This window comes from Neolamprologus multifasciatus, chromosome 13, assembly GCF_963576455.1.
Source record: "Neolamprologus multifasciatus chromosome 13, fNeoMul1.2, whole genome shotgun sequence".
Classification (NCBI taxonomy): Eukaryota; Metazoa; Chordata; class Actinopteri; order Cichliformes; family Cichlidae; genus Neolamprologus; species Neolamprologus multifasciatus.
This window is the reverse complement of record NC_140451.1, coordinates 6517686-6543097: the sequence shown is the minus strand read 5'-3', so window position 1 is coordinate 6543097 and position 25412 is coordinate 6517686. Positions and strand designations below refer to the sequence as shown.

The following is a 25412-nucleotide window of genomic DNA, read 5'->3' as shown; positions in this document are numbered from 1 at the left end:
ACTACTGAAACGCTCTCACACACACTCCTGAAATTTTAGCTCTCACACACACTACTGAAACACTCTCACACACACTACTGAAACGCTCTCACACACACTACTGAAACGCTCTCACACATACTACTGAAATTTTAGCTCTCACACACACTACTGAAACGCTCTCACACACACTACTGAAACGCTCTCACACACACTACTGAAATTTTAGCTCTCACACACACTACTGAAACACTCTCACACACACTACTGAAACACTCTCACGCACACTACTGAAACGCTCTCACACACACAACTGAAACGCTCTCACACACACTACTGAAACGCTCTCACACACACTACTGAAAAACCAAGGCATTTCAGTTGAACAGGAAGGCATTTCAGTTGAACAGGAAGGCATTTCAGTTGAACAGGAAGGCATTTCAGTTAAACAGGAAGGCGTTTCAGTTGAACAGGAAGGCATTTCAGTTGAACAGGAAGGCATTTCAGTTGAACAGGAAGGTGTTTCAGTTGAACAGGAAGGCGTTTCAGTTAAACAGGAAGGCGTTTCAGTTGAACAGGAAGGCATTTCAGTTGAACAGGAAGGCATTTCAGTTGAACAGGAAGGCGTTTCAGTTGAACAGGAAGGCATTTCAGTTAAACAGGAAGGCGTTTCAGTTGAACAGGAAGGCATTTCAGTTAAACAGGAAGGCATTTCAGTTGAACAGGAAGGCATTTCAGTTGAACAGGAAGTTAATTCTTGACAAAGAAACTGAAGGAAAAAGTGGTAGATTTCAAACAAACCACTGGATAACGTAAAATCGATTCATTAAAATCCTGAATCGATTTTTTAATATAAATTAATTGTGCCCGAAATGCCAGAATCTCAGGTGAAACCGCACAAAATTTCAACAACCACCAAACAGCTAAAACAGTAAATGAGAGCAGGAACACGGATTCTGCACAAAGACGTAAACACACAGCTCGGACCGCGGATCAGAATCAATGGGATGTCGCCTTTCTCACCCGACAGCACGGACACGGTCGGGGCTGAAAGCCAACAGCTGGCTGATTCTGATCTGTCGGCGGTCCGCACTTTGTTTTCACGCCGTTTTTGCGCAGATTCTAAAGCTGTTAGTTTGATCTCTCTCCAAACAATATTGACTGAACCAGCAGCAAAAGAAGATCCAAACTGCGCTTCACATAAACATCGTCATGAATTCCCTCTGACGTTTACTGTTTTGCTTCCACCACGATAAAATCACACGTCATGCACAGCTCTCTCTCTCTCTTTCTCTCTCTCTCTCTGCACTTCAAGAACTGTTTCCCGTCTAAAAATCTGTTTTCTGCATTATTCGCTTGCTTGTTATGCACAAGTCTACTGTTGTTTACAGCGCTGTCGGCCGCTGTTTTTTTTTCGTTTTACATACTTCCGAAAAGAAAATCTTATTTCTGCCGTTCAATACTGAACAAATTTAAACATTTAAAAATTATGCAAAATGCAAAACGCTTAGCCGTGTGTCTAATAAAACCGCTGGAACGTCAGAGGTAACGTTCATATGTTGATTAATGGTTTTCTTTCGTTTTTGATGTACTGCAGAATATTTTTTATAAAATCCCAGGCCAGGAAAAATCACCTTCATGTTTTTCTGTGTTTTATCTTCAGCTACTTTTACACAAAGGCATCTGCTGTGACGCTTACACCTTTGATAAAGTCTTGCTTGTGTCAGCTTCCTTTTTTTAGATACAAAAATATGTAAATGTACTGATCTGAATTATAATATTGCTGACTGTCAAAATTTCCCAGAATCAAATTGAATTGAATTGAATCGAATCGAATTGAATCGAATCATGGAACGATAAGTTAGACAGCTTAGTCTTAGTGAGACAGCTGCATTACTTAAAAATATATTAGCCTCAGCATAAGTCAAAATTTAGAATAGCAGGAGACGGGCATTATCCTGTTTTTTTTTTTTTTTTTGGCATATGTGCTTTTTGTCTTTTTTAGCAAAGAAAAAAATATCTTAAAATCATCAATAAAACCAGGGAGAGAAGGCTTAGCGTTCCTCCATTTAACACAATGGATATGATATTTACTCAAACGTATGATGATGTTAATAATGTCTGAGACAGATGATCCATATAAAAAACATTATGATGTAATTCAAATAGTGGCACATCATTAATATTTAGGAAAATCCAATTTTTTAAGTTGCACCAAATACATTGTGTGATAGGACATAGAAAAAAAAAGATGTTCTAGGGTTTCATTTTCATCAGTACAAAAAGAACACTGATCCACCTCAAAGCCAAATCTCTTTTTTTTTTTAGAAATTCTGCCACAGGATTAATTTTTTTTAAAGTGTGTTTCTTTAACTTTAGGTAGAATAGGCTATTTCATAAATTTTTAGTATGCTTTATCCAGTGTATATGAAATAACTAAATTAGAACCATGCAATGTAACCATTCTGTTGTAACTATGAAATATTTTTGTCTTTGAAGAAACTACTAACAAATTTCTTATTGCATTTTTATCAAACAGCTGACATTGCCCTAGCAATAAATTTGGGAGCACTGATGACAAATTATTGTATATCATAAAAATTTTAATCAAATGAAGCAGAGGCAGTGGGACCAGTTCACAAAATTTGTTATATTCTCTTTGAGAACAGTTTAGACAATATTTTTCTGAAAAGTCTGGGTAACTTAGAATTACACCGTTATCATCCAACAAATCTGTTATGAATACAATCTTTTTGTTCAAACCAGTCACTCTTGAAAATTGATTTTTGATTAAGTGTTATTACCCTATTATTCCATAAGGTTGAATTATGGGGAGAAGTTGTGGGTAAATCTCATTTTCCCAAAAATGCACAGTCTGTTTTGGAAAGTTTGATATCTTTATGGGGATTTTATTTACCGCAAAATCACATTTCAAAATAAAGTCTAATCCTGTATACTATTTTATTAAACAAGGATCATAGGATGTGGAGCTAAGTAGAGTCTGGCTGTGACAGACAAGATTTTAACCATTTAATTCTAAGGGTGCCATCCATAAATTCTAATTCTGGAGTTTTGATACCACCTTTATTGTATTCCTTCACAAGCTGATATCTTTCTATGTAATGGGTTTTATTCCTCCACAAAAATTCGAAAATAACTGTGTTAGCCTTATTAATGCTTTTAGAGGAGATATATAGAGAGTGACAAGGATAAATCAATTTGGAGATGCCTTCAGCTTTAGATAGGATGTTTCTGCCAAAAAAAGCGAGGTCTCTGCTTAACCAGTGGCTAAGTGATTTCTTCATCTCGATGATACAGTTAGAAATATTGGTGTCTTTTCTGCTAATTTGGTTTTTTAGATATTATCAGCCCTATATATTTAACTCTAGATTCAACTCTAACCAAAGCTATTGAGGAGTCAGAGCTTGTATGAATCGGGAGAAGTTCACATTTTTTGATACTGAGAGATAAACGAGAAGCTTTAGTTTTCTCTACCATGTATTTATCTTTCAAAAACATAGATGTATCATCTGTGAATTGACTTATTTTGAAGTCTTTATTAAAAATTGATATTCCTTGTATGTCGTTAGAATTTTTGATTAATAGTGTTAACAACTGAGTTGCCAATATAAAAAGCTTAGGGGAAACAGGACATAATTGCCGAATTCCCTGTTGCACCTTGAATCCATTCCTTGATTCAAGGAAGCTAAAATATTGTTAAGTAATGCGGCTGCTTCACTTAGGCTACAAGCACAGCCGTCCCCAACCCCCAGGTCCTGGACCAGTACCGGTCTGTGAGTCGTTTGGTACCAGGTCGCAAGAGTTGAGGCTTGAGTTTAAAATTTATGGTTTTCATGGTATTTATCATTTTTTTTTATTTTAATATTGTTTACGTGGCACAAAAAAGGTTGGGAACTGCTGTACTAGCAGGTTGCTGAGTAGACATCCTTGTAGTGTTTTGAAATATACCACTTTTTCCATCAGTTTCCTTGTCAGGAAACAACTTCCTGTTCAGCGGAAATGCGTTTCAGTTGTGTGTGTGAGAGCGTTTCAGTAGTGTGTGTGAGAGCGTTTCAGTTGTGTGTGTGAGAGCATTTCAGTTGTGTGTGTGAGAGCGTTTCAGTAGTGTGTGTGAGAGCTAAAATTTCAGTAGTGTGTGTGAGAGCGTTTCAGTAGTGTGTGTGAGAGCGTTTCAGTTGTGTGTGTGAGAGCGTTTCAGTAGTGTGTGTGAGAGCGTTTCAGTAGTGTGTGTGAGAGCTAAAATTTCAGTAGTGTGTGTGAGAGCGTTTCAGTAGTGTGTGTGAGAGCATTTCAGTTGTGTGTGTGAGAGCTAAAATTTCAGTAGTGTGTGTGAGAGCGTTTCAGTTGTGTGTGTGAGAGCGTTTCAGTAGTGTGTGTGAGAGCGTTTCAGTAGTGTGTGTGAGAGCTAAAATTTCAGTAGTGTGTGTGAGAGCGTTTCAGTAGTGTGTGTGAGAGCGTTTCAGTAGTGTGTGTGAGAGCGTTTCAGTAGTGTGTGTGAGAGCTAAAATTTCAGTAGTGTGTGTGAGAGCGTTTCAGTAGTGTGTGTGAGAGCATTTCAGTTGTGTGTGTGAGAGCGTTTCAGTAGTGTGTGTGAGAGCTAAAATTTCAGTAGTGTGTGTGAGAGCGTTTCAGTAATAATGTCCCTTACGGCACCTCATAGATAGCAGCATGGACGTAGGCTTGGATTTAGCATTTGGGATGACAAAAAATGTTTTAAATACTGTTTTATACATTCTGCTGAAGTTTTATGCACCAGTTTAGACCCAACCTGTTTTTCTCTCAAGGAAAACACAATGTTTGGTACCAGCTGACAATTCAACATGACACAGTGAGGCTGTATCTCTGTCTTTACAATAACTACTCGTATCTTTTCTAAATCAAATTTAGTTGGATGTGTAGCTGTGGATCTGAGAGTGGGGGTGTGACCTCGGATTTTTTCATATATTTGGTAACTGAACGGAAAAAAAAAATCACATTTTGTAAATATATCCAACCGTACGACTGGCCCCAAATGGGTGAGTTACTTCCTAGTACTTCCATCTTTTAAATACAGCCTGTGAGATTGAAATAATAGAAAAATAACAGACAAAGGTAAAACGTGTCAAAATGTGTGGAAAGGTAGAAGTTAAATGTTTGGCGGCAAAAATGAAAGAACTCACTGAACCCCAAACAAAGAATGATCTTGAGGATGGAGGAAAATGGGATGTAATAAGGATGAGCAAATGCCCCGATCACCTTCTGTGCATTTAATAGTCGGAATACTCACTTCCAGCCAACATGGATTTATTAGACCTAATACCAATAGAAGCTATTTTGGACTGCAACCATGCGTCATCAACAGTAACACCTCTGAAATAACAAATAAGATGCTGATAATCGTCACAAAAAGCTAAACGTAAATCCCTCTCATGCTGAATCTGAACAGCAATATCTTATTCAGTTCGGGTTGAAGGCTTCCCCACGGACAACTGGTGTCATATTGATCAGATCGACAGTACGCATAACCAACCACGCAGGCTCCATAAATCAAGTCCGTACTGGATACTGGTCTAAATCTATTAGCAGCTGACAGGAGCTGTGGGTTAGGACGGGCTCAGTGAGAGCCACGGATCAGGAAGTAAATCCTGCAGCGCTGCAGCAGCAGGTGACCTCTCTGTGCCCTTTGGCTGTTACTCCCAGGAAGTGTGTGTGTATGTGTGTGTGTGTGGGCAGGTGCTAACATTTACAAAGGTAAAGCTTGTATTTCACCTACTGGGCCCTAACATCTCTGAAGGCTGTATTTAGAGGCAACGGTTTGTCTTGTTGCACCCAAAGGAGCAATGGCCAAATCTCAAGCAAACAACTAGTTGGTGGACTTTGATTACTCGGGCCTCAGCTGCTGAAACGTAGTTTTTTTAACCGCCTGAGCCGATGGGGGAGCATCCTGCACCGCTGAGCCCCGGTCTGTAAGTAGTGCTGCAGAAAATCGTGTTCTGTTGTGTTTAGCAGCTACAGTCGATGTTGTTCCTAAAGCATCTGAGGTAACGTTGCTCCAGGACCACCGCTGGGACGGAGAAGTTATGTTGTGACTGTTCACATGGGAACAGTCACACAGTACCAGTATCTTGTCTTCTGTTATCTGCTGATACTGCTGATATAGATATCAGATGGGAGCAGGCCTGTCTGACAGACAGTGCTGTAACAGGGTTAGTGCTTTTATATGTAACCAGAACTGCCCAAAGTGTGACGGAGAGCTAAAAATACATTTAAACTGAGAGCATTAAATCTAAAAATAATAACGGAACATTAATATCTGGAGTGTCCTGTGTGTGATCCATTCCTCCACCACAACCTCATCTCTGTATGCACTCTTTCTCCCCTTGACTTGCTACCAGGCTGCCACAAAGGCATGGATTTCTGTTCGATGATTGTGATAAGGAACAGTTTGTCTTTATGACAGTGCGATTAAACAGTTGGTGTTTCTTATATACTCCACTTCCCTGCTTCTCTTTTGTCCCTCTGCTCCATTCTTTCACTTTTTCACTTTTCACCTCTTCATTTCCTCTTCCATCTTCCTCTGCTTTGCCTCTTCTTCTTCCCTTTCACTTTCTCCTCTTCGCATTTCTTTTCCCCACTTCTGTTCTTCAGTCTCTCTTAGTTCTCCTCCCCCCACCATTCCACCTTGTTTCCCTTCCTCATTTCCCCTCCTTTTCTCCTGTCTTTAATCCTCATGTCCCCTTTTCCTTCTTTTGATTTCTTCATAGATCCTCTCTGTCTCTGTGACTTGTTGGTTTGTTTTCCTCTCCTCCCCTTTTTTCTTTTCTTCCCACCTCTTCTTTCGTTTCATCCTCATCTCTCCTCCCCTCGCTTTCCGCCCTCACTTCACCTCTTTGTTTTTTCCCCTTTCTTTCTCCCTACTGTATGTCCTCTCCTGTCGTCTTTCTTCTCATCCATCCTCCTTCCTTTCTTCTAATTTTACTACAACTTAATTTTTTGGGTCTTTTCTCCTTTTTCCCGGTTATTCCCCTTTTCTTCTATTCTCCTAATTATCTACTTTCTCTTCCTGTAAGGTCTCCTCTCACCTCTTCTTTGACGACTTGCTCCTTTCCTCTTTGTTTTCCCTCTCTAACATATCATAAATATTAATGTCACATCATCCCTAAGCTCACTGCCGTATCATTTCATTACTAGCAAAAAGCTGCTCTATGAGCACTTTTTTGCCAGGCCTGTGGCATTTAAGGGACACAGCACATGCACTGATTTCTTTGGTCAATAATTTAAGATTCCAGTTGTAAAACCTTAAATTGTACCCTACTCAGTTCACATCTAAATTTATCTGCAGGCTGATCATTAAACCACAGATTGTTGCATTTATAGTAATTTGCTTATATTTTAAATAAATATCTCTGTATAAATCTCTATATCTCTATTTTGTTTTCATGTCATTTAGCAGTACTTGTCACAGGGTTCACTCAGTCCTGATGGTCAGCAAAAAATGTCTTGAGCTTTACCTTAATGAACTATTAAGCTGCTCTATATGTCCGTGATATTAAAGGACTTTATGTCTCATTCGTTATTCCATATTTAGCAGTGACTTGAAAGAAATTCCCTCGCAGATACAAATTTTGGTGACCATCAAGACGTATGTGAGACTTCAGTTTGGTTTGTCCACCCGTCGCTTGACAAATTCAGTATCATGAGACCAAGACGAGGAAATGCTTGACCTGCTTCCTGTGGTGAAACAGTGAATGGACTAACAGTCAACCCGCTTTCACCTGCAGGTCATCACATACTGACGTTTGGTCAGGAGCACATGTGTGGATGATTCACATTATGACCCGCTGGATGTTTTCTTCTTAAACATGCAGGGCAGGCAGAATTTTATAGGAGTTCTTTAATGTCTGAAATGGAGGGCGTGAAGTTTTTGGCAAAAGATGGTGTTGTCATGATGAGTCTAACCATGATCGCCAAAGAAACCTTCTGCAGATAGACAACATGTGCCATATTTGAACCCAAACTTTTTCATTTTAGTTTTCATTTAACGTCGAGTCAAAACAGAAAAAACTGGTTCCAGTCTGCCTTGAGGTGACTGTTGTTGTGATTTGGCGCTATATAAATAAAATTGAATTGAATTGAATAGATAGCACTGAAACACCTGCATTCTGCCTGCCTCCCAACGTGCACTTTTTAAAGGTTTTTGTTCATAAACACATTGGTACAGGGGGGTATTGTGTGTTAAAAGATGACGAGAAGGGGCTCTGGACCATGGTTGTCCTACTTTTGTCTTCTTGTCTGTAAGTTTGCCCTCATTTGTTGCTGTTTTTTTTATATCGCGTGCTCTTCCAGGTTTTTAAAATTAAATCACAGTGTCTTTGTATTATGATTGTAGTTATTTCACTCAATGTAGTTTTTAATTATGTGTAATTTGGCTGGTCTTCTCCAGCTCTAATAAATGCCTGTGGCCTAGTACATGTCATCCCATATGGAAAAGATATATATAAATCTTATAAAGTTTGTATCTGTCTTGTGTGAAACTTGTATGAAAAGCATACAAGAGTGAAAACAGATATAAGATCCCTAGAAAAATATATAAATGAAACTTGTATGTTTTGGATACTTACTAAAACAATATATGAAAGTGGCCACTTTCATGAGTAAATCATATAAGGCTTCACTATATGAAGTAGGCCACATCTTATGCAAGCCTTTTATAAGTTTTTACTATTTCTTTTCCATATGGGAATGCCGAGTAGTGTTTGGAAGTGAAACATAAAGAAGTGTATCCTCTGTCCTCACCTTATTCATCAGCTCTTCTCCTCTTTGGTCTGTTTCCCCTCTATTTGCTCTCTCCTCAATCTCCACAGTGTGAAATCCAATTAATCAGCATACTGTAATGCCTTTGATAAAACCAATACTCTCCCCTCTCTTTCTCATATCGATTCGAAGAGTTTCTTGTGTTGGCAAAGCAGCCTGAAACAAAAGCACACACACAAAAAAAGTTGACTGCACCAAAACACAGAGAGTGTGGAGAGTGGCTGATATCGACTGGACTTAATGCAACAACTGTCTCCTTCATACTGTGGTTTCAGTTCATTTCTCCTCCCCTTTATTTATTATTTATCCAATAAAACAATCATTCTTTTGTAATTTCTTATTGTATCTTTCTGTCCTTTAACTTTTTGCGTTTGCAGTGATCCACAGTGTGTGGAATTACTGTGGAAGGCTTAAACCTAGTGGATCAAAGCAGTAGTATTCTGTGGATTTAGGATTTTTCCATAACATTTGTTTTTGTTTTCTTGTTTTTTTTTTTACAAGAGTTTAATTTGTTCAGATGCAGCAGGATCTTTATTTCATTCTATTTTTTTTGCCACATTAAACATTACAGCGATCAGACATAACATTATTAGGGCTGCCACAAACGATTATTTTGATAGTCGACTAGTCACCGATTATTTTTGCGATTAGTCGACTAATCAGATCATCATCCATTGGATGTAAAACATACAGCTTATTGCACCAGCAGCATCTGCTCTTATACAGTGGGGCAAAAAAGTATTTAGTCAGCCACCGATTGTGCAAGTTCCCCCACTTAAAATGATGACAGAGGTCAGTAATTTGCACCAGAGGTACACTTCAACTGTGAGAGACAGAATGTGAAAAAAAAAATCCATGAATTCACATGGTAGGATTTGTAAAGAATTTATTCGTAAATCAGGGTGGAAAATAAGTATTTGGTCAATAACAAAAATACAACTCAATACTTTGTAACATAACCTTTGTTGGCAATAACAGAGGTCAAACGTTTACTATAGGTCTTTACCAGGTTTGCACACACAGTAGCTGGTATTTTGGCCCATTCCTCCATGCAGATCTTCTCAAGAGCAGTGATGTTTTGGGGCTGTCGCCGAGCAACACGGACTTTCAACTCCCGCCACAGATTTTCTATGGGGTTGAGGTCTGGAGACTGGCTAGGCCACTCCAGGACTTTCAAATGCTTCTTACGGAGCCACTCCTTTGTTGCCCGGGCGGTGTGTTTTGGATCATTGTCATGTTGGAAGACCCAGCCTCGTTTCATCTTCAAAGTTCTCACTGATGGAAGGAGGTTTTGGCTCAAAATCTCACGATACTTGGCCCCATTCATTCTGTTCTTAACACGGATCAGTCGTCCTGTCCCCTTGGCAGAAAAACAGCCCCATAGCATGATGTTTCCACCCCCATGCTTCACAGTAGGTATGGTGTTCTTGGGATGCAACTCAGTATTCTTCTTCCTCCAAACACGACGAGTTGAGTTTATACCAAAAAGTTCTACTTTGGTTTCATCTGACCACATGACATTCTCCCAATCCTCTGCTGTATCATCCATGTGCTCTCTGGCAAACTTCAGACGGGCCTGGACATGCACTGGCTTCAGCAGCGGAACACGTCTGGCACTGCGGGATTTGATTCCCTGCCGTTGTAGTGTGTTACTGATGGTGACCTTTGTTACTTTGGTCCCAGCTCTCTGCAGGTCATTCACCAGGTCCCCCCGTGTGGTTCTGGGATCTTTGCTCACCGTTCTCATGATCATTTTGACCCCACGGGATGAGATCTTGCGTGGAGCCCCAGATCGAGGGAGATTATCAGTGGTCTTGTATGTCTTCCATTTTCTGATGATTGCTCCCACAGTTGATTTTTTCACACCAAGCTGCTTGCCTATTGTAGATTCACTCTTCCCAGTCTGGTGCAGGTCTACAATTCTTTTCCTGGTGTCCTTCGAAAGCTCTTTGGTCTTGGCCATGGCGGAGTTTGGAGTCTGACTGGTTGAGGCTGTGGACAGGTGTCTTTTATACAGATGATGAGGTCAAACAGGTGCCATTCATACAGGTAACGAGTGGGGGACAGAAAAGCTTCTTACAGAAGACGTTACAGGTCTGTGAGAGCCAGGGATTTTCCTTGTTTGAGGTGACCAAATACTTATTTTCCACCCTGATTTACGAATAAATTCTTTACAAATCCTACCATGTGAATTCATGGATTTTTTTTTCACATTCTGTCTCTCACAGTTGAAGTGTACCTCTGGTGCAAATTCCTGACCTCTGTCATCATTTTAAGTGGGGGAACTTGCACAATCGGTGGCTGACTAAATACTTTTTTGCCCCACTGTATAACTATCATTAGCTTACAGCTTTAAGCGTTTAAGGTATGTGCTAACTAAAAATAAAGACAAGATGATAGTTTATTAAATTTTAATGACATTTGCAGATTGTTTCAATCCAGTTTAATCTGCTTGACGTTTATTCAGCTGTGTAAAAACTCCAAACCGATTTAATCAGAAACAAATAAAATACTAAAAAAAAGGCAAACAATAACATTTTTAAGTTATCTAAGTGACTTATATATCATGTTTAACCTGAGTAGCGAAAGATGGCGGTGGGTTTGAAAACGATTTGCCGGGAGTCCGGTGTTCTCAGCACTTCTCGGTGCTCTAGTGAGCCTAGCCCCCGGCTAGCTATCGAGCTAGTGGGTAACAGACGTCTCCGAAAACGTTGGAGGGCTTTTGAAAATATGTGGTGTCCTGATAAACTGAGAAGATATTTGAGGTTTACACAGCTACATTCTCGCCTGAAAATATGTTAAACGTTTATTTTGTGACCCAGAAAGAATAATAAGAGTAATATTAAAACTAACTAGCTGCCGCCATGACAACTGAGCTGGGCCGCTATGAATTCTGGGACACAGCTTCTTCTTCTTCGGGATTTAACGGCAACTGGCATCCTTGTACATGCAGTGCTGCCATCTTCTGTTTCAGTCCGTTATTACACTCTTAAATCCTACTACTTATTCCTGCGTCTTTTGGGATCTTACAAAGCTTCAAACGAAGCGTCGACTATTAAATTAGTCGTCGACGATTTTAATAGTCGACGTAATCGTGACTAGTCGACTAATCGTGGCAACCCTAAACATTATGACCACTGACATGGGAAGTGAATAACACTGATTATGTCTTCATCATGCCACCTGTTAGTGGGTGGGATATATCAGGGATCAAGTAAGTATTTTATCCTCAAAGTTGATGTTAGAAGCAGGGAAAATGGGCAAGTGTGAGGATTTGAGTGAGTTTAACAAGGTCCAAACTGTGATGGCCAGATGACTGGGCCAGTTTTGGGCATCTCCAAATCTCCAGCTCTTGTGGGATGTTCCCAGTCTGCAGTGGTCAGAACAGGGGTGAACCATTAACAGGGTCGTGAAAGCCAAGGCTCACTGATGCACATGGGGAGTGAAGGCTGGCCTGTGAGGTCCGCTCCAACAGACGAGCTACTGTAGCTCAAATTATAGAAAAAGTTATGTCTGGTTCTGGTAGAAAGGTGTCAGAATACACAGAACATCACAGTTTGTTGTGCATGGGGCAGCAGAGTTGCAGACCAGTCAGGGTGCCCATGCTGACCCCTGTCCAAAAGCAACAACAATGTACACATGAGACCTGGACAACAGAGAAAGAAAGTCCTGGTCTGATCAATCATGCTTTCTTTTCACATGGATGGCTGGGTGCGTTTGTGTCCCTGACCTGGGGAACACCTGGCAGCAGGATGCACTTCTGCATGAGGACTAAACCAGCAGAGGCAGTGTTATACTTTGAGTATTAGCCAGTTAGATTAACCAGCCTCAAGTGGTTGTTAGAGAAACTACAGTTTAAGGCAGTGGTGGTGCTGCAAAGCAGTTCTTTTTTACTTAGGTTTACAAAACAAATCTTCTTGGTTAAGTTTATGAAAAGCTAACGGTTTAGATTAAAATATGCATGCTGGACTCTTTCTTGGTTTTTAATGTGGGTAGAACCGCAAACTTGTACTTTACCTCCCAGTCCACAGAGTGGGATGAGTGCACATTTAATAAATTAACCTTCATAATGACGCTGTGGATGCTAGCATTAAAAAATCTTGTTCTAATTAGTAAATTGTAGCATTGGTGACACATAAATCCACAGCTCAAACCATTGCTGTGTTTAGCATTACAGAGATGCGCATTGTTGCTGAGGATGGTGAAACAGAAAGTAAAACATGTCCTGACAAACTAAAACGGTAAAGAGCTCGATTACAACACAGTAAGGAGTGAAATACTCTTGGACTGAAGTGAAAAAAACACCAGTGAAATTCCAGAGAGTTTGGGTGACATTCGACACATCCTTTCCTTCAAGTGTATTAGCACATTTAGTTTTTGAAATGTATCCTGAGATGGTAACTTATAACGTGGCCTCCTTTCAAAAATGCAGAAGTCTTCATGCTTCTGTTTGATTTTTTTTTGCAGAGGTATCCAGCAGCAGTTATCCAGCTACAGAGAGACTGTGATCCGACAGGCCACGGCAGCGGCGGGCTCGGCCGTTCACCGGGATGACGCGCCGACCTGTGGCATCTGCCACAAGACCAAGTTCGCAGATGGCTGTGGGAACCCGTGCTCGTACTGCCAGACCAAGTTCTGCGCTCGCTGTGGGGGGCGCGTGTCCCTGCGATCCAACACGGTGAGGGAAGGTTTCACTTTCTCAGCACACAAACACATATTTTTATCCTTGTGAAGTAGCACACAGCAATATAGCAAATATTAAACCTGCCCTCACAAAAGTGTGATGCAGTATCCTCCACACATGTTTCAGTGTGAAGGGCAAAAAGAATGGAGGACAAAAGATAATACTTTGATCGTTATTAAAGGTTGAATTGAAACTCATTCTCCTAAACAGCACTATGCATCAGTTCCTGGACGGAGCTGCAGCTGTCTGGAAGAAATACAGCACTGTCACATTTGAAGAGTTTTGATATTAAAAAGTATCATAAGTATAATATCGAGTGATATACACGCTCTTTAATTTGTATATCTTTGTATATATTTGTATATGCATTGTTTTCTGTATTGTAAAAAAGAACATGATCACAATCCTACAACCCAAACTGCTTTATACGTTAGTGAAATGAACAATATACAGATACCATAATACAGAATTAAATAGGTTAATGTAAAAAACACAGTAATATATATATATAAACACAGAAATATTTTGCTTTTTTTAAATTTGTGTGTACACTATACTGAACTAAGAGATATGCAGAGTTTTATTCCTAGGCGTCCACTGACCCACTTTCGAGCCTTTTTTTCAGACATGGCAAAGTTAGAACAGGAATATTTCAAAGATAAAAGTCTGACATTTTCACTGATCTTTCTTAACATCAAAATGAACCACAATCTGTCATTTGGGACAGATTCCCCAAAAGTATTGGCTACTAATAATATGAAAAAATAAAACTCCAGCATCTTGCAAAATCCCATATTTGAGCACCCCTTAATACAAATATTGAATAAGACAGTCAGTGACCATTTCTGATTGGCATATAGTTTAATGTAAAATAAAGCATGCACAATACTTTTTAACATAAACTTCTTAGTTGCAAAAATGACTCCAGCATGAATCGACTTGTTGTATTTGCTGGATTGAGCAAGTACGACAAGTTGTACAAGCAAAAATCAGCATGTCGTCTTGCTCAGCAGGAACAAAATACCGGAGATTCCAGATGGCGCTCTGATCACAAGTCAGAAAAGAAGTTATTTAAATATGCACATACATTTCATTAAAGACCTGGGTCACTAAAATCTCAAATCATCACATTTTTACAATAGTTTCTGCTCAGCCATCTCTGATTTGCATTAAAACTGAACGACCCAAAGTTTGGACATGTATAATGATTGCTAGGAAATTTGAGACGGTTGATGTTTGATTTTAGATGGACTGATGCTGTTTGTGCACAACCTACGCATGTTCGCTTTCCTGCTGAGTTTATGCTGTTATCCTCAAGATTCAAGTCTTATTTGATGCAATATGTTATTTTTTCTAAATTATGGTAACGTTGTAAACGCGAATAAGTAATTGAAATTAAATCTACACTCAGTATACTTCCTACAAGCAGCTGGTGATAAAAGCACGCACTGAACATCACATCAGGCCTCAGGTGTTGGAACTCAGATGGAGCTGATGAGCCGTGGGTCGTACTGTATGTGCTCTCAAAATGTACTGTATCTGAGCCCTGTGTGTGTTACCATGTGTGTGTGTGTGTGTGTGTGTGTGTGTGTGAGACCTGGTAAAGGTTAATTGGGCATTAGACTGAGCAGTGGATGGGAGAGGGGGGTGTCTCTCACTCTGTCTCGCTCTGCCAGGGGTCCGGAGGTGCCCTATACACACACAGTGGGGTGTATGTGCGTGTGTGGTGATGCTGGGAGGCAAGTCTTCCTCTGAAATAAGTGACATCCCGTCTTACCCCCCAATCCCCACATCCCCTCCCCTGAATTGTCGCTGTGGCATTTAATGACCTCACACACGCAAACACACAAATGCTCAAAAGTACATCCTAATTAGTTAGTGGCTAACGTGGGGAGAGTTCAGCAGGGGGGCGGGGGGGGCGTTACATTTAGTGGAAACTGTTTGAAAGGTACATTGACAGGTACGCACACATACACACAAGCAGACTCACAACACTGTTTATTAATGTTTGTTTGACTTTCTGTTTAATTATACTTTGTTAAGTTTGCTCAGTGTGAAGAGAAAACATGCGTTACGACTCAGGGAAGACATGAAATTACTCAAGAATACCGGCTTGATTTTTACCACCACTGGACATTTACTCAAATAACTAAAGGAATACAATCATTTATACAGAAGCAAATCTTTTTCAGTTTCCTTAACGAGACAGTCAAACAAAAAAATTAGTAATATGCAGTTGTTCAGTGCCCATTAAGATACAAATCTGTGTCTTTCTAAATCTACATCTTTTGGAGACACAGAATTGATGATTATTTTTCATTCAGTGATTGCCAAAACTTTGGAGAACAATTAAAAAATACACATTTTGACAGCACGCAGCTCAAGTTCGGGTCATCACCATAGATAGTCATCACCGAAACCCAGGACAGGGTTTTAAAATAAAGTTCTGCTTTAACTGTTATAGTTTCTGTTGCAGAATCGGAGCCTTGTGTCTTTTATAATGTCTCTTTCTCTAGAGCCAGATTCATTAGCGGATTAGCTTAGGTTTGTTTAAAGGTTGTAGATTGATAACACTTAGCCTAACGCTAATTTAAATATATGCCTTCCTCTAAAACTCAATATTAAACTAAGTGTTGGTTTAATCTGTACACAAACAGTACAGCTTTGATTTTAGATGGAGTCAGCTGTGACCAGAGATTGCTACTACTTGTTGCTAATGTTTGTGGACAGTCTGTAGTCTGTTAATCACTTGGGTTGCCTCAGTGGCTTAAAGATTCATTTTAGGTTGAGAAGAAGCTGTTACATTACTATATTGTTATTGTTACTATCTAGTGAACTCGAAATGAGCTGGTAGGTAGGCCTTTGGACAGAGTAAAGAGCTTTCCTATGGCTAGCTAAGCTGTCTGCTTTAGCTCTATATGCTTTTAAACAATGAAATAGATTATGTTAATATTTGTGAACTGAGAATATAGCGGATAGATTTTTGTATTCTTCTTTCAGCTTGAAGTTGGTTTATAGTTTTGCTTTAACCTCATTTTCATAAATCAGAAGATATTACGTTTTAATTTAGGGAGGCTATAACCATGCACGAATCTTGTCATGTGCTGTTGTAGTCCAGCAACCGTTAGGTGTTTGGGTTTGTGGTGGATGTAAATGAGGAATTTTAAAGGGCAATGCATTTTCTTTCATCTTCAGTGATGGGAATATTATTGGAAACTGAAATATCTGCGTATGACAGTGTTTGTGACTTGCAGGCTTGCACAGTAGGATCATTGCCATGCTTTCAGATACCATTTTTTTGTTCACATTCTTTCTGTCTTTCTTTTCATTATACATGGATGGCTGACTGGGCTGCAGGAGGACAAAGTGGTGAGTGATGCATCTTTTCTTCTCTCTTTTCTGGAGCACACAAACATAAATACATGTACATAAAACAGACCCTGTCTTCACACGTCTATTAGTTTTATTGTGAAAATATTACCTTATGAATACAGCACGATTACAATTTAATTTATGGCATGATAACGAGACTAAAACAAAACACTCATCTGCTTTGATGATATTCTTGCAGTCAGATGCACGCTGCCACCTCAGAGGTAGATGATGCACACAGACCAATACACTGTATGGACAACTTTAGATTTGCAAATGAAAACATGTGGGAGGAAGTGGCAGCAGTCCTAGGCAAACATAGGGAGATTACAAGGCCCAGAAAAGAAACATACTCATCATCTTGACATTTAAGATGTGTAATATTGTCAGTGTGGGACAGAGCTTAGTTATTATACATCCTTTTAGAAAGGGATTTAGTAGTTAACTGGAAGCATGTTCACAAGTAGTTAACAAAATCCTAATTCTTGCAAGAAATGGATATTGTGTTTACGTATTAATAGCTGGTGTGTCTGTTGTTGTTTACCTATCCTTGGTCATCTCTCATTTGTTGATTGTGACATGTTTGCTTTGTAGCTAGCTTATGGTGTCTTTTTAAAGCAGGATTTGTCTTTTTTGGGAACACCATTTTCAGCATATATTCACTAGCTATCTAGCTATAGTATTGATTTACAATAATTTCAGAGACTGCGTCTTCAAAAAGCAAAAGCTGTATCTGATTTATGTTTGTCTGTTAACCCTTTGGTGTTGTCTCCTACGCTTTCGGGCAACCACGTTTCTAAATCTAGCTTTAATTGCCCAGTTTTTCCAAATGTTGAACTGTTGGACACTAAAACTGACCCAAAGAACCCACAACTAACTTTTGTACATGCCAAAATGGGGCAAGCATATCAAAACTTGCAGCCTAGCTTAATTAACACCTTACTTGCTGTCATATGTGGCCTATATGTTGGGATTACTGACCCACGAGTGTTTCGGTGCATTGGTGCCCTACTGTAAACTTCCTCATTGTCATTAAGCCTGGTTGTTCAACATGATACTGCATGACAGGCGTACCTGGCAGAGATGCCTTTAACATCTTCCCCTACTTGTGTAGTTGTGTGTGGGTTTAGAATTTTTCTTGGCCTTGGCTGACTGTCCTTAGGGCAGCTGCCAAACCAGCACTTTGATGTTTATTGGCTGGGCTGGATCGACACAAGTGTCCAAGAGTGCTTTGGTGTGCTGTACATAGTGGTCCCACTCCCTGCTAAAGCTTGGTACGCGAGGCACTGGCTCTAAAGAGGAACATTTTGGCTGAATGGAGGCCTTATGTAGCCGGATACTAGACCAGGTTTGAATTACTCTTGACACGGATTCATTTAATTACTTTAATTTTGGCTGGCACAGTGAACCAAAAGTTACTCCCTGCTTTGTCCACTCCACTCAAATATAACACTCAAAGTTAAATTGAAGCACTGGCAAGTATAATTCTTGCTGTGAGTGATATAATGATATGTATTATGTAGTATACTATAAATGTTTTTTTTAATAGTGTTTCTAAACAGGTTCATGTTTGGTCTATGAAGTCGAACACACTTGAATTTATTCCAGTTCACAGAAAACAATGACTGGTTAGCAATTCAAGATAATGACAAAAACTCTGAAAAAACTATAAGAGAGCAAAAGTGACAATTGGCAGTGCATATTATTCTATAATGCATTTTGTGCCATTGTCATTGTTATTATTAATCTTTCATCCCATGGATGTAATACAGTTTTATATGAAATGCCCCCCCAGCAGGAGTGGCAGGCTCGTGAGGGCTCATGACGGCCGCTCTCAGGGGCAGAAGCAGCGTTAGTTGTTGGCAAATCACATGATGAAGTGCTAGTCGTTGTCATGATGGTTTCCTAAAGATGTAGGTGGCAGAATGTTTCCTTGTCCTTACCCTTGTGGAATTTTGGTCAAACAGAAAATTGTTCATTCGTTACCTTGGCTGATTGGGACCCACACCCATTTTCGCACCTTGGCTCGTGTGATTAGGCAGAGGATCAATAGGGGGTACATGACCCTCTTGGGGGACACTCCCATAGGGCTTAAAAATCTGGGACTCTCCACCATTTGACCTTAGAACTCAAGAAGCTGAAGAAGCTTCTCAGATGAGAGGTGAAACGTCTTCAAGAAACTTAAAGAAGTCCAGACACTTTTCTTTCCAAGCTCCTTAGACTACAGTGATTTGGATGACTGATGACCTTCCCAGTCCCATCAGTTTAGTCAATCAGAACTATGCTGTAGGGTGTAGTTTAGAATGAACTAGATCTTTCATGTTAGTTGAATTTTGCAGTTTTTTTTGGACCAGGACGTGTCCTCACAATGACCTCACAAGCCCAGTGCAGTTCGTGGGAGCACAAAGACCTCAATTACAGTTGAAGTGTCTGTGATTCCACGCATAAACTTCCTCTTCACACGGTGAGCATGAGGATCCATTTGGACATCTGCATGCTTGCCAATTTTTTGTGATTGTGCAAACTGAGCTGTAGAGACTTTACAATGCACCAACTGCGCATGCACCCCAGGCAGTGGACAAGTCAAGAAGTATAACAGGCATGAATGCAAGTCTGTCATCTTAGATTTTAACTGGCATACATTAAAAAAGTTTTGATGTGTTTTTTTTAACTACTTTCTCACTTTTTTAGTTTCTATAATTTATTTTTTCATCATTATTTGGTATTCAGGTCTAGTAACAGGGTTTTTGTTAGTAAACACAACTCATTGTATTTCTGCATAGATTTTATCAGTCTTTCTAAAACAGTTTGACATTTTTCCATTGTTTAACTACAGCATTTGCTTACTTGCTATTAAAATCATACACAATTGATTTTGCAATCATTAAGCTAGCTAGCATACAACAATCTTTAACTTTTATGTTTTGCGCTCCTTCAAATTTGGAATTGCTAGGATGTTGAATATGGAGCTGTCAGGCAGAAGGAAAAGAGGAAGACCACAGAGACGTTCATGGGTGTAGTGAAGGAGGAGGTTAGCGTGACAGAAGAAGATGCTAGGTATATGGTGTCATGAACGCGCAGCCAAAGGAAGAAGATTAAAATATAGAATATAATTTTTGTTTCCATAACCACTCAGTAGGAATGTGCAATATGACCAAAATCTAATATCCCGACATAAGACATTTATCGTCTCGACAACGATATACATCACAAAATTTTACATTTACTGAAAATTCTCTGAATCTTGGGCAATTCGATTTGCGTGAAATTCTTTTTTTTTTTTTTTTAGCTGGTCGTGTACCTGAAGTCAAGTATTTTGACCGATGCATGAAACTATACATTTTTAAACATTTTCTTTGTGGGTATTTATTACATCACCCTCCCTACCCCAGATCCAACGCCACCTCCAATGCTTACCTCCCCTGCTTACCTTCCCTCCAATGCTTACCTCCAACTGACCCGATGTGGACATCGGGTCAGTTGGAGGCACAGTCGAAAGATTGCAGCGGTCCCAGATCAGATGTACACACTGGAACTCTTTCCCATGTTGCTGTCTGTGTTTATTGTGCTATGGTGTGTTGATATCTGTGCATTCCTGTATTATCCTTCTGTGTTACACATTTCGATGTTTTTTTTTCCTCGCTACCTAGCCTGACCTGTCTCCCCAATGTGATGTTTGTGTATTGTATGTATGGTCGGCAAGGTCTGTCATCTCGGTTGTGGGCAAAAGACCTGCAACTGACAAATAAAGACTATCTCATCATCATCTCATCTCACATGGTGTGCTCCGGGGAAAAGCCCGCTCTAATGTTTGAATCTAGGGTCTATTTTTTAGAACCTCTTTTTTGCTTCTCATCCGTACACACTCTGCTTACTCTTTCACGTGATTCAGTTTATTTTGAAAAATCTCAACAGGATCTTCAGCTTTATTGTGAAAGATTTATGTGTAAATTAGCGGACAGTGGAGCACGCGATGGTTTTACCTTCGTTGTTGCTGATGACAACGCATAAAAACAGGCACTTGTCCGTCCGTAGTGTGGTTATATTAAATATAAGAGAAAGAGAGAACTTTAAGAAATTAACACTACAGTGACCATCAAATTGATAAAAAATATTGCCGTAAACAGTTTATTTTGCGACACCACGAAACAAATGATAGCGTAAAATGAAATGATAGATGTTTTCATATCGTCATCTGATATATATCGTTATATTGAACAGCCCTATCACTCAGGATGTTTTTGTATCATTTTTTCTTTACAACTCTTAATTCTCCTCTCGTAACAGCTTTAACACCACTTTGCCATTTTTGTATTACTTTGGCTACAATCATGTTTGAACTGGCAGCGCTTACTGCACAAAGTTGTTGGTGTTTCATAACAGCAACCAAAAATACTAATGCTTTTAAAAATGAACACTTTCAATAAATCATTGCTAAAAAAAAAGAAAAAAACACTTTTTTCATTAAACAGTCCAAGGTAATATAAAGCAGGAAACTGAAAAAAACACTAATAGTCACTATATTTTTCCCTGTCATTCTCACACGTGTCTGCTTAATTCGTTGTGTTATGAAGTATGGTAGATGGATGGATACAATGATAAATAAAGTTTTAATAGGCGCAGGGATGTGAAGCGTGTGGTGCACGCAGGCTAGCGTGTTGTGCTAATGATATTCAGTGCTCTTTATCTGCAGTGATACCTGAAGCCAAGTGTTTCTTGCAGAGAGGGCCATTTTTGAAGTCTTGATTCTTCCTCTCATGGGGAACTACAGAAGAGCTGTTTGTGTTACGTCACCGTCACACATGCACAAATACACAAATACACAAATACACAAACACCTCTTTTCCCTCTCTTTGCTTTCATTGTAATGTCCAGGGCTGTATTTCTGTTGGGGGGGGGGGGGGGGGGGGGGTTATGTGACTGTAACTCAGCTCAGTGCTGGTAGATTGCTGTTTTTAGACCAGTTCTCATTCAGAATTACTGGCAGGGATGTTTACAGACTATAGATGCTGTTAATTTTTAGAAATACAAAACTTTCAGAACTCTAAAGGCAAATCGAGAGAATGCAGACATTACATCTTCCCTTTTCTTAATAATACATTTAGGAGTTAAATTATTATGAATTATTATGAAGTTAATGACCATTAACAATCGTTTCTGATTGCTTAAGGTTAGGGTCAGCTGCTTTAGTATTACTGAAATATACAACAGGTCCAACAATGAGACAACCCCCAATCTCCCTCCTCGTCATTTCTGACTGTTTTCCATTAGTTTTGTATTTGGCTATAGGGATCATGATACCTGGACCCTACAGAGGCTGAAGAGGTAGTTCAGCTCCTCCAGGATGGCATATCAATACGTACCATTGCCATAAGGTTTGCTGTGTCTCACAGCACAGTCTGAAGAATGTGGTGAAGATTCTACTCTAGGAGAGCTGGACAGGGCTGCGGAAACCCATCATCAGGACCGGTATCTGCTCCTTTATGCAAGGAGGAACAGAATGCACACTGTCAGCGCTACAACATGACCTCCTGCAGGCCTCCACCTGCGCCCTGTGGGTCTGGAGAACTCATGGAGAATGTTATACTGTCTATAACTTTGTTCAGTATGGTCACTTTGGTGGTGGGTCAGTGTGTTCTGGGCAGGCATATCTATTAAGGTATTGGGATGAAATCTTTGGACGCTACTGCAGTGGGACTTGGTTCCTCCTGGCACACAACAATGCCCGAACTCATGTGGCAAGAGTATGCAGGGAGTTCCTGGAGGATCAAGGAACTGGCTCACCTAAATCCAGTAGAACACCTCGGTGAAATCATGTTTTATTCCATCCAGCTGCCAGGTTTTACCTCAGACCGTCCAGGATCTCAGTATTCCCCTGGTCCAGATCTAGGAGGAGATTTTCCTGGACAGATCCACGGTCCATACAAACTGCTGAGTACCTGCTGTGTGAAATTCTGTTGATTTACAGGGTTTCTTTGAATTCAGCCCTCTGTAGGTTGATCACTTTCATTTCCATCAAACCAAGTGGCATCCTTTCATTCCTAACACATGACCCAGACCATGTTGGTATAGATATCCAGCATGTTTTCTTTTTTTTTTCCACTTAAATCTGATGTGCTTTTTAAAGTGTTGCTTTAATCTTTTTTAGCAGTGTATTTCCCCTCCCTTCAAGCCTCCCCCAATGCCTTATCTTTAAGACTGATAGCATGTACATTCATTACCTCAGTTTATCTTGCCCTCATGATAATGTAACACTTATCTTTTCCTGAGGGTGGTGTTTATGAGCTCACAGACACGCTTGTGTCATGCTTGTGTTGATTTATTAGAAGCATCACGGTGTTTGTGAAGTGGCCAGCATGTAGCTAACTCTACTTCTATTTGCTGGCCACTAGGGCAAAAAGTTAGTCTTATCCTATGAAATCAAATCAAATCCAAGATACTTCAAAATATAGTATGTGCCTCACACTTGTGCAAATGTATATCTATTGATCTAGGCTTACAAGGAATTATGGCTCTGTGCTGCTTTGTGTCGGTGTGCAGTGCTGTAGAAAAAGCCGGAGCGATGTGTCATCCGCTGTAAACGCCACAGCGCCTCATGATTACTATTGATCGCCAGTCTTGCTAACTGCGTCCGTCTCCGCGTCCGTCTCTCATTGACTGGCCTTAAGGGGGCCATCTCTCTCCTGGTTGGTGTGGCACACACTCTTAAGAGCAAACACTCACACATACACAGACACCTTGTACTTGAGGAAGGCACATTATTCATAGAAATTAATGTAAAAAAAATAATTCATATAAAAATCATATATGGACAGTTCATGCTGCTTTTAGTGTCTGTATCTTCCGTCAGTTCAGTAAAGTTAGGGAATGAGTAATTACTTATTACTCATTCCTTTAACTTTCTCTCAAGTCTCAGTCATCACTGGTGAAAGCTGTAACCCTACCCTAACTATATTTTAAAGAAAAGCACAATTGATGCACTTCTGTTAGAGTGATTGTTTTCAGTGTTCCATGATTGCCAAGACTTGGTAAATCATTATTAAAATAACAAACATGACATAATGTGATTACCAAGGGCGATTTGGGCGATTGTGGCTCAAGAGTTGGGAGTTCGCCTTGTAATCGGAAGGTTGCCGGTTCGAGCCCTGGCTTGGACAGTCTCGGTCGTTGTGTCCTTGGGCAAGACACTTCACCTGTTACCTACTGGTGGTGGTCAGAGGGCCTGGTGGCGCCAGTGTCCGGCAGCCTCGCCTCTGTCAGTGTGCCCCAGGGTGGCTGTGGCTACAATGTAGCTTGCCATCACCAGTGTGTGAATGGGTGGATGACTGGATGTGTAAAGCGCTTTGGGGACCTTAGGGACTAGTAAAGCGCTATACAAATACAGGCCATTTACCATTTTACCATTTACCAAGAGCCAGAGTTTGGGGGTTAGGGTTGGCGTCAGTGGTGTCTTAGATCTTGGAGCATTAATTTGTTACCATCCATCAGATTTTACAGTAGGCGATTTATTTAGTTGTGGAACTAGGGTTTATTTGTAGTTTTAGTCTCCTGCTAATCAAACACATTTTAAGAAACAGCAGTGGCAAGCTGTTGATATTTTTGTCTGAAGCATGTCTGAAGCATGCACGCTGGTCTAGAAGTTAGTCTTTCATAAGCTTTTCGTTTTGGTTATGGCAAGTAGGCATGAATCCTGTAGCTTGAGGCTAATCTTTTAACATCCATTTGAACCCTGCCCATTGAGGGTTAGGGGCAGCATTTGGGTTAGTGGTTACCCCTTTATGTAGAATTCTGATCTGATATCCCCATGTTAGTATCGTTCCTGAATCATAATAATGTTGGTCCAGGATTGTAGCTGATCAATAATTCAATTCAATTCAATTTAATTCAATTTTATTTATATAGCGCCAAATCACAAAAAAAGTCGCCTCAAGGCGCTTCATAGATACAGAGAAAAACCCAACAATCATATGACCCCCTATGAGCAAGCACTTTGGCGACAGTGGGAAGGAAAAACTCCCTTTTAACAGGAAGAAACCTCCGGCAGAACCAGGCTCAGGGAGGGGCGGCCATCTGCTGCGACCGGTTGGGGTGAGAGAAGGAAGACAGGATAAAAGTCATGCTGTGGAAGAGAGACAGAGATTAATAACAGATACGATTCAATACAGAGAGGTCTGTTAACACATAGTGAGTGAGAAAAGTGACTGGAAAGGAAAAACTCAATGCATCATTGGAATCCCCCGGCAGCCTACGTCTATTGCAGCATAACTAAGGGAGGATTCAGGGTCACCTGGTCCAGCCCTAACTATATGCTTTAGCAAAAAGGAAAGTTTTAAGCCTAATCTTAAAAGTAGAGATAGTGTCTGTCTCCCGAATCCAAACTGGAAGCTGGTTCCGCAGAAGACGGGCCTGAAAACTGAAGGCTCTCCCTCCCATTCTACTTTTAAATACTCTAGGAACAACAAGTAGGCCTGCAGAGCGAGAGTGAAGTGCTCTAATAGGGTGATATGGTACTACAAGGTCATTAAGATAAGATGGGGCCTGATCATTTAAGACCTTGTATGTG

General features: G+C 40.1%; 1 protein-coding gene across 21 annotated transcripts in view; it reads left to right on the top strand.

Moving 5' to 3' along the window:
• Positions 1-25412, top strand: part of rims1a (regulating synaptic membrane exocytosis 1a) — a 119041-nt gene that overhangs the window by 29335 nt on the left and 64294 nt on the right. For 20 of the 21 annotated variants that reach the window (XM_085182873.1, XM_085182870.1, XM_085182869.1 and 17 more), the window contains exons 3-4: positions 13261-13471; positions 16835-16846. In XM_085182873.1, the coding sequence (XP_085038999.1) occupies positions 13261-13471; positions 16835-16846 (223 nt within the window). The remainder of the gene's footprint in view (positions 1-13260; positions 13472-16834; positions 16847-25412) is intronic. The other variant, XM_085182871.1, reaches the window with a different exon arrangement.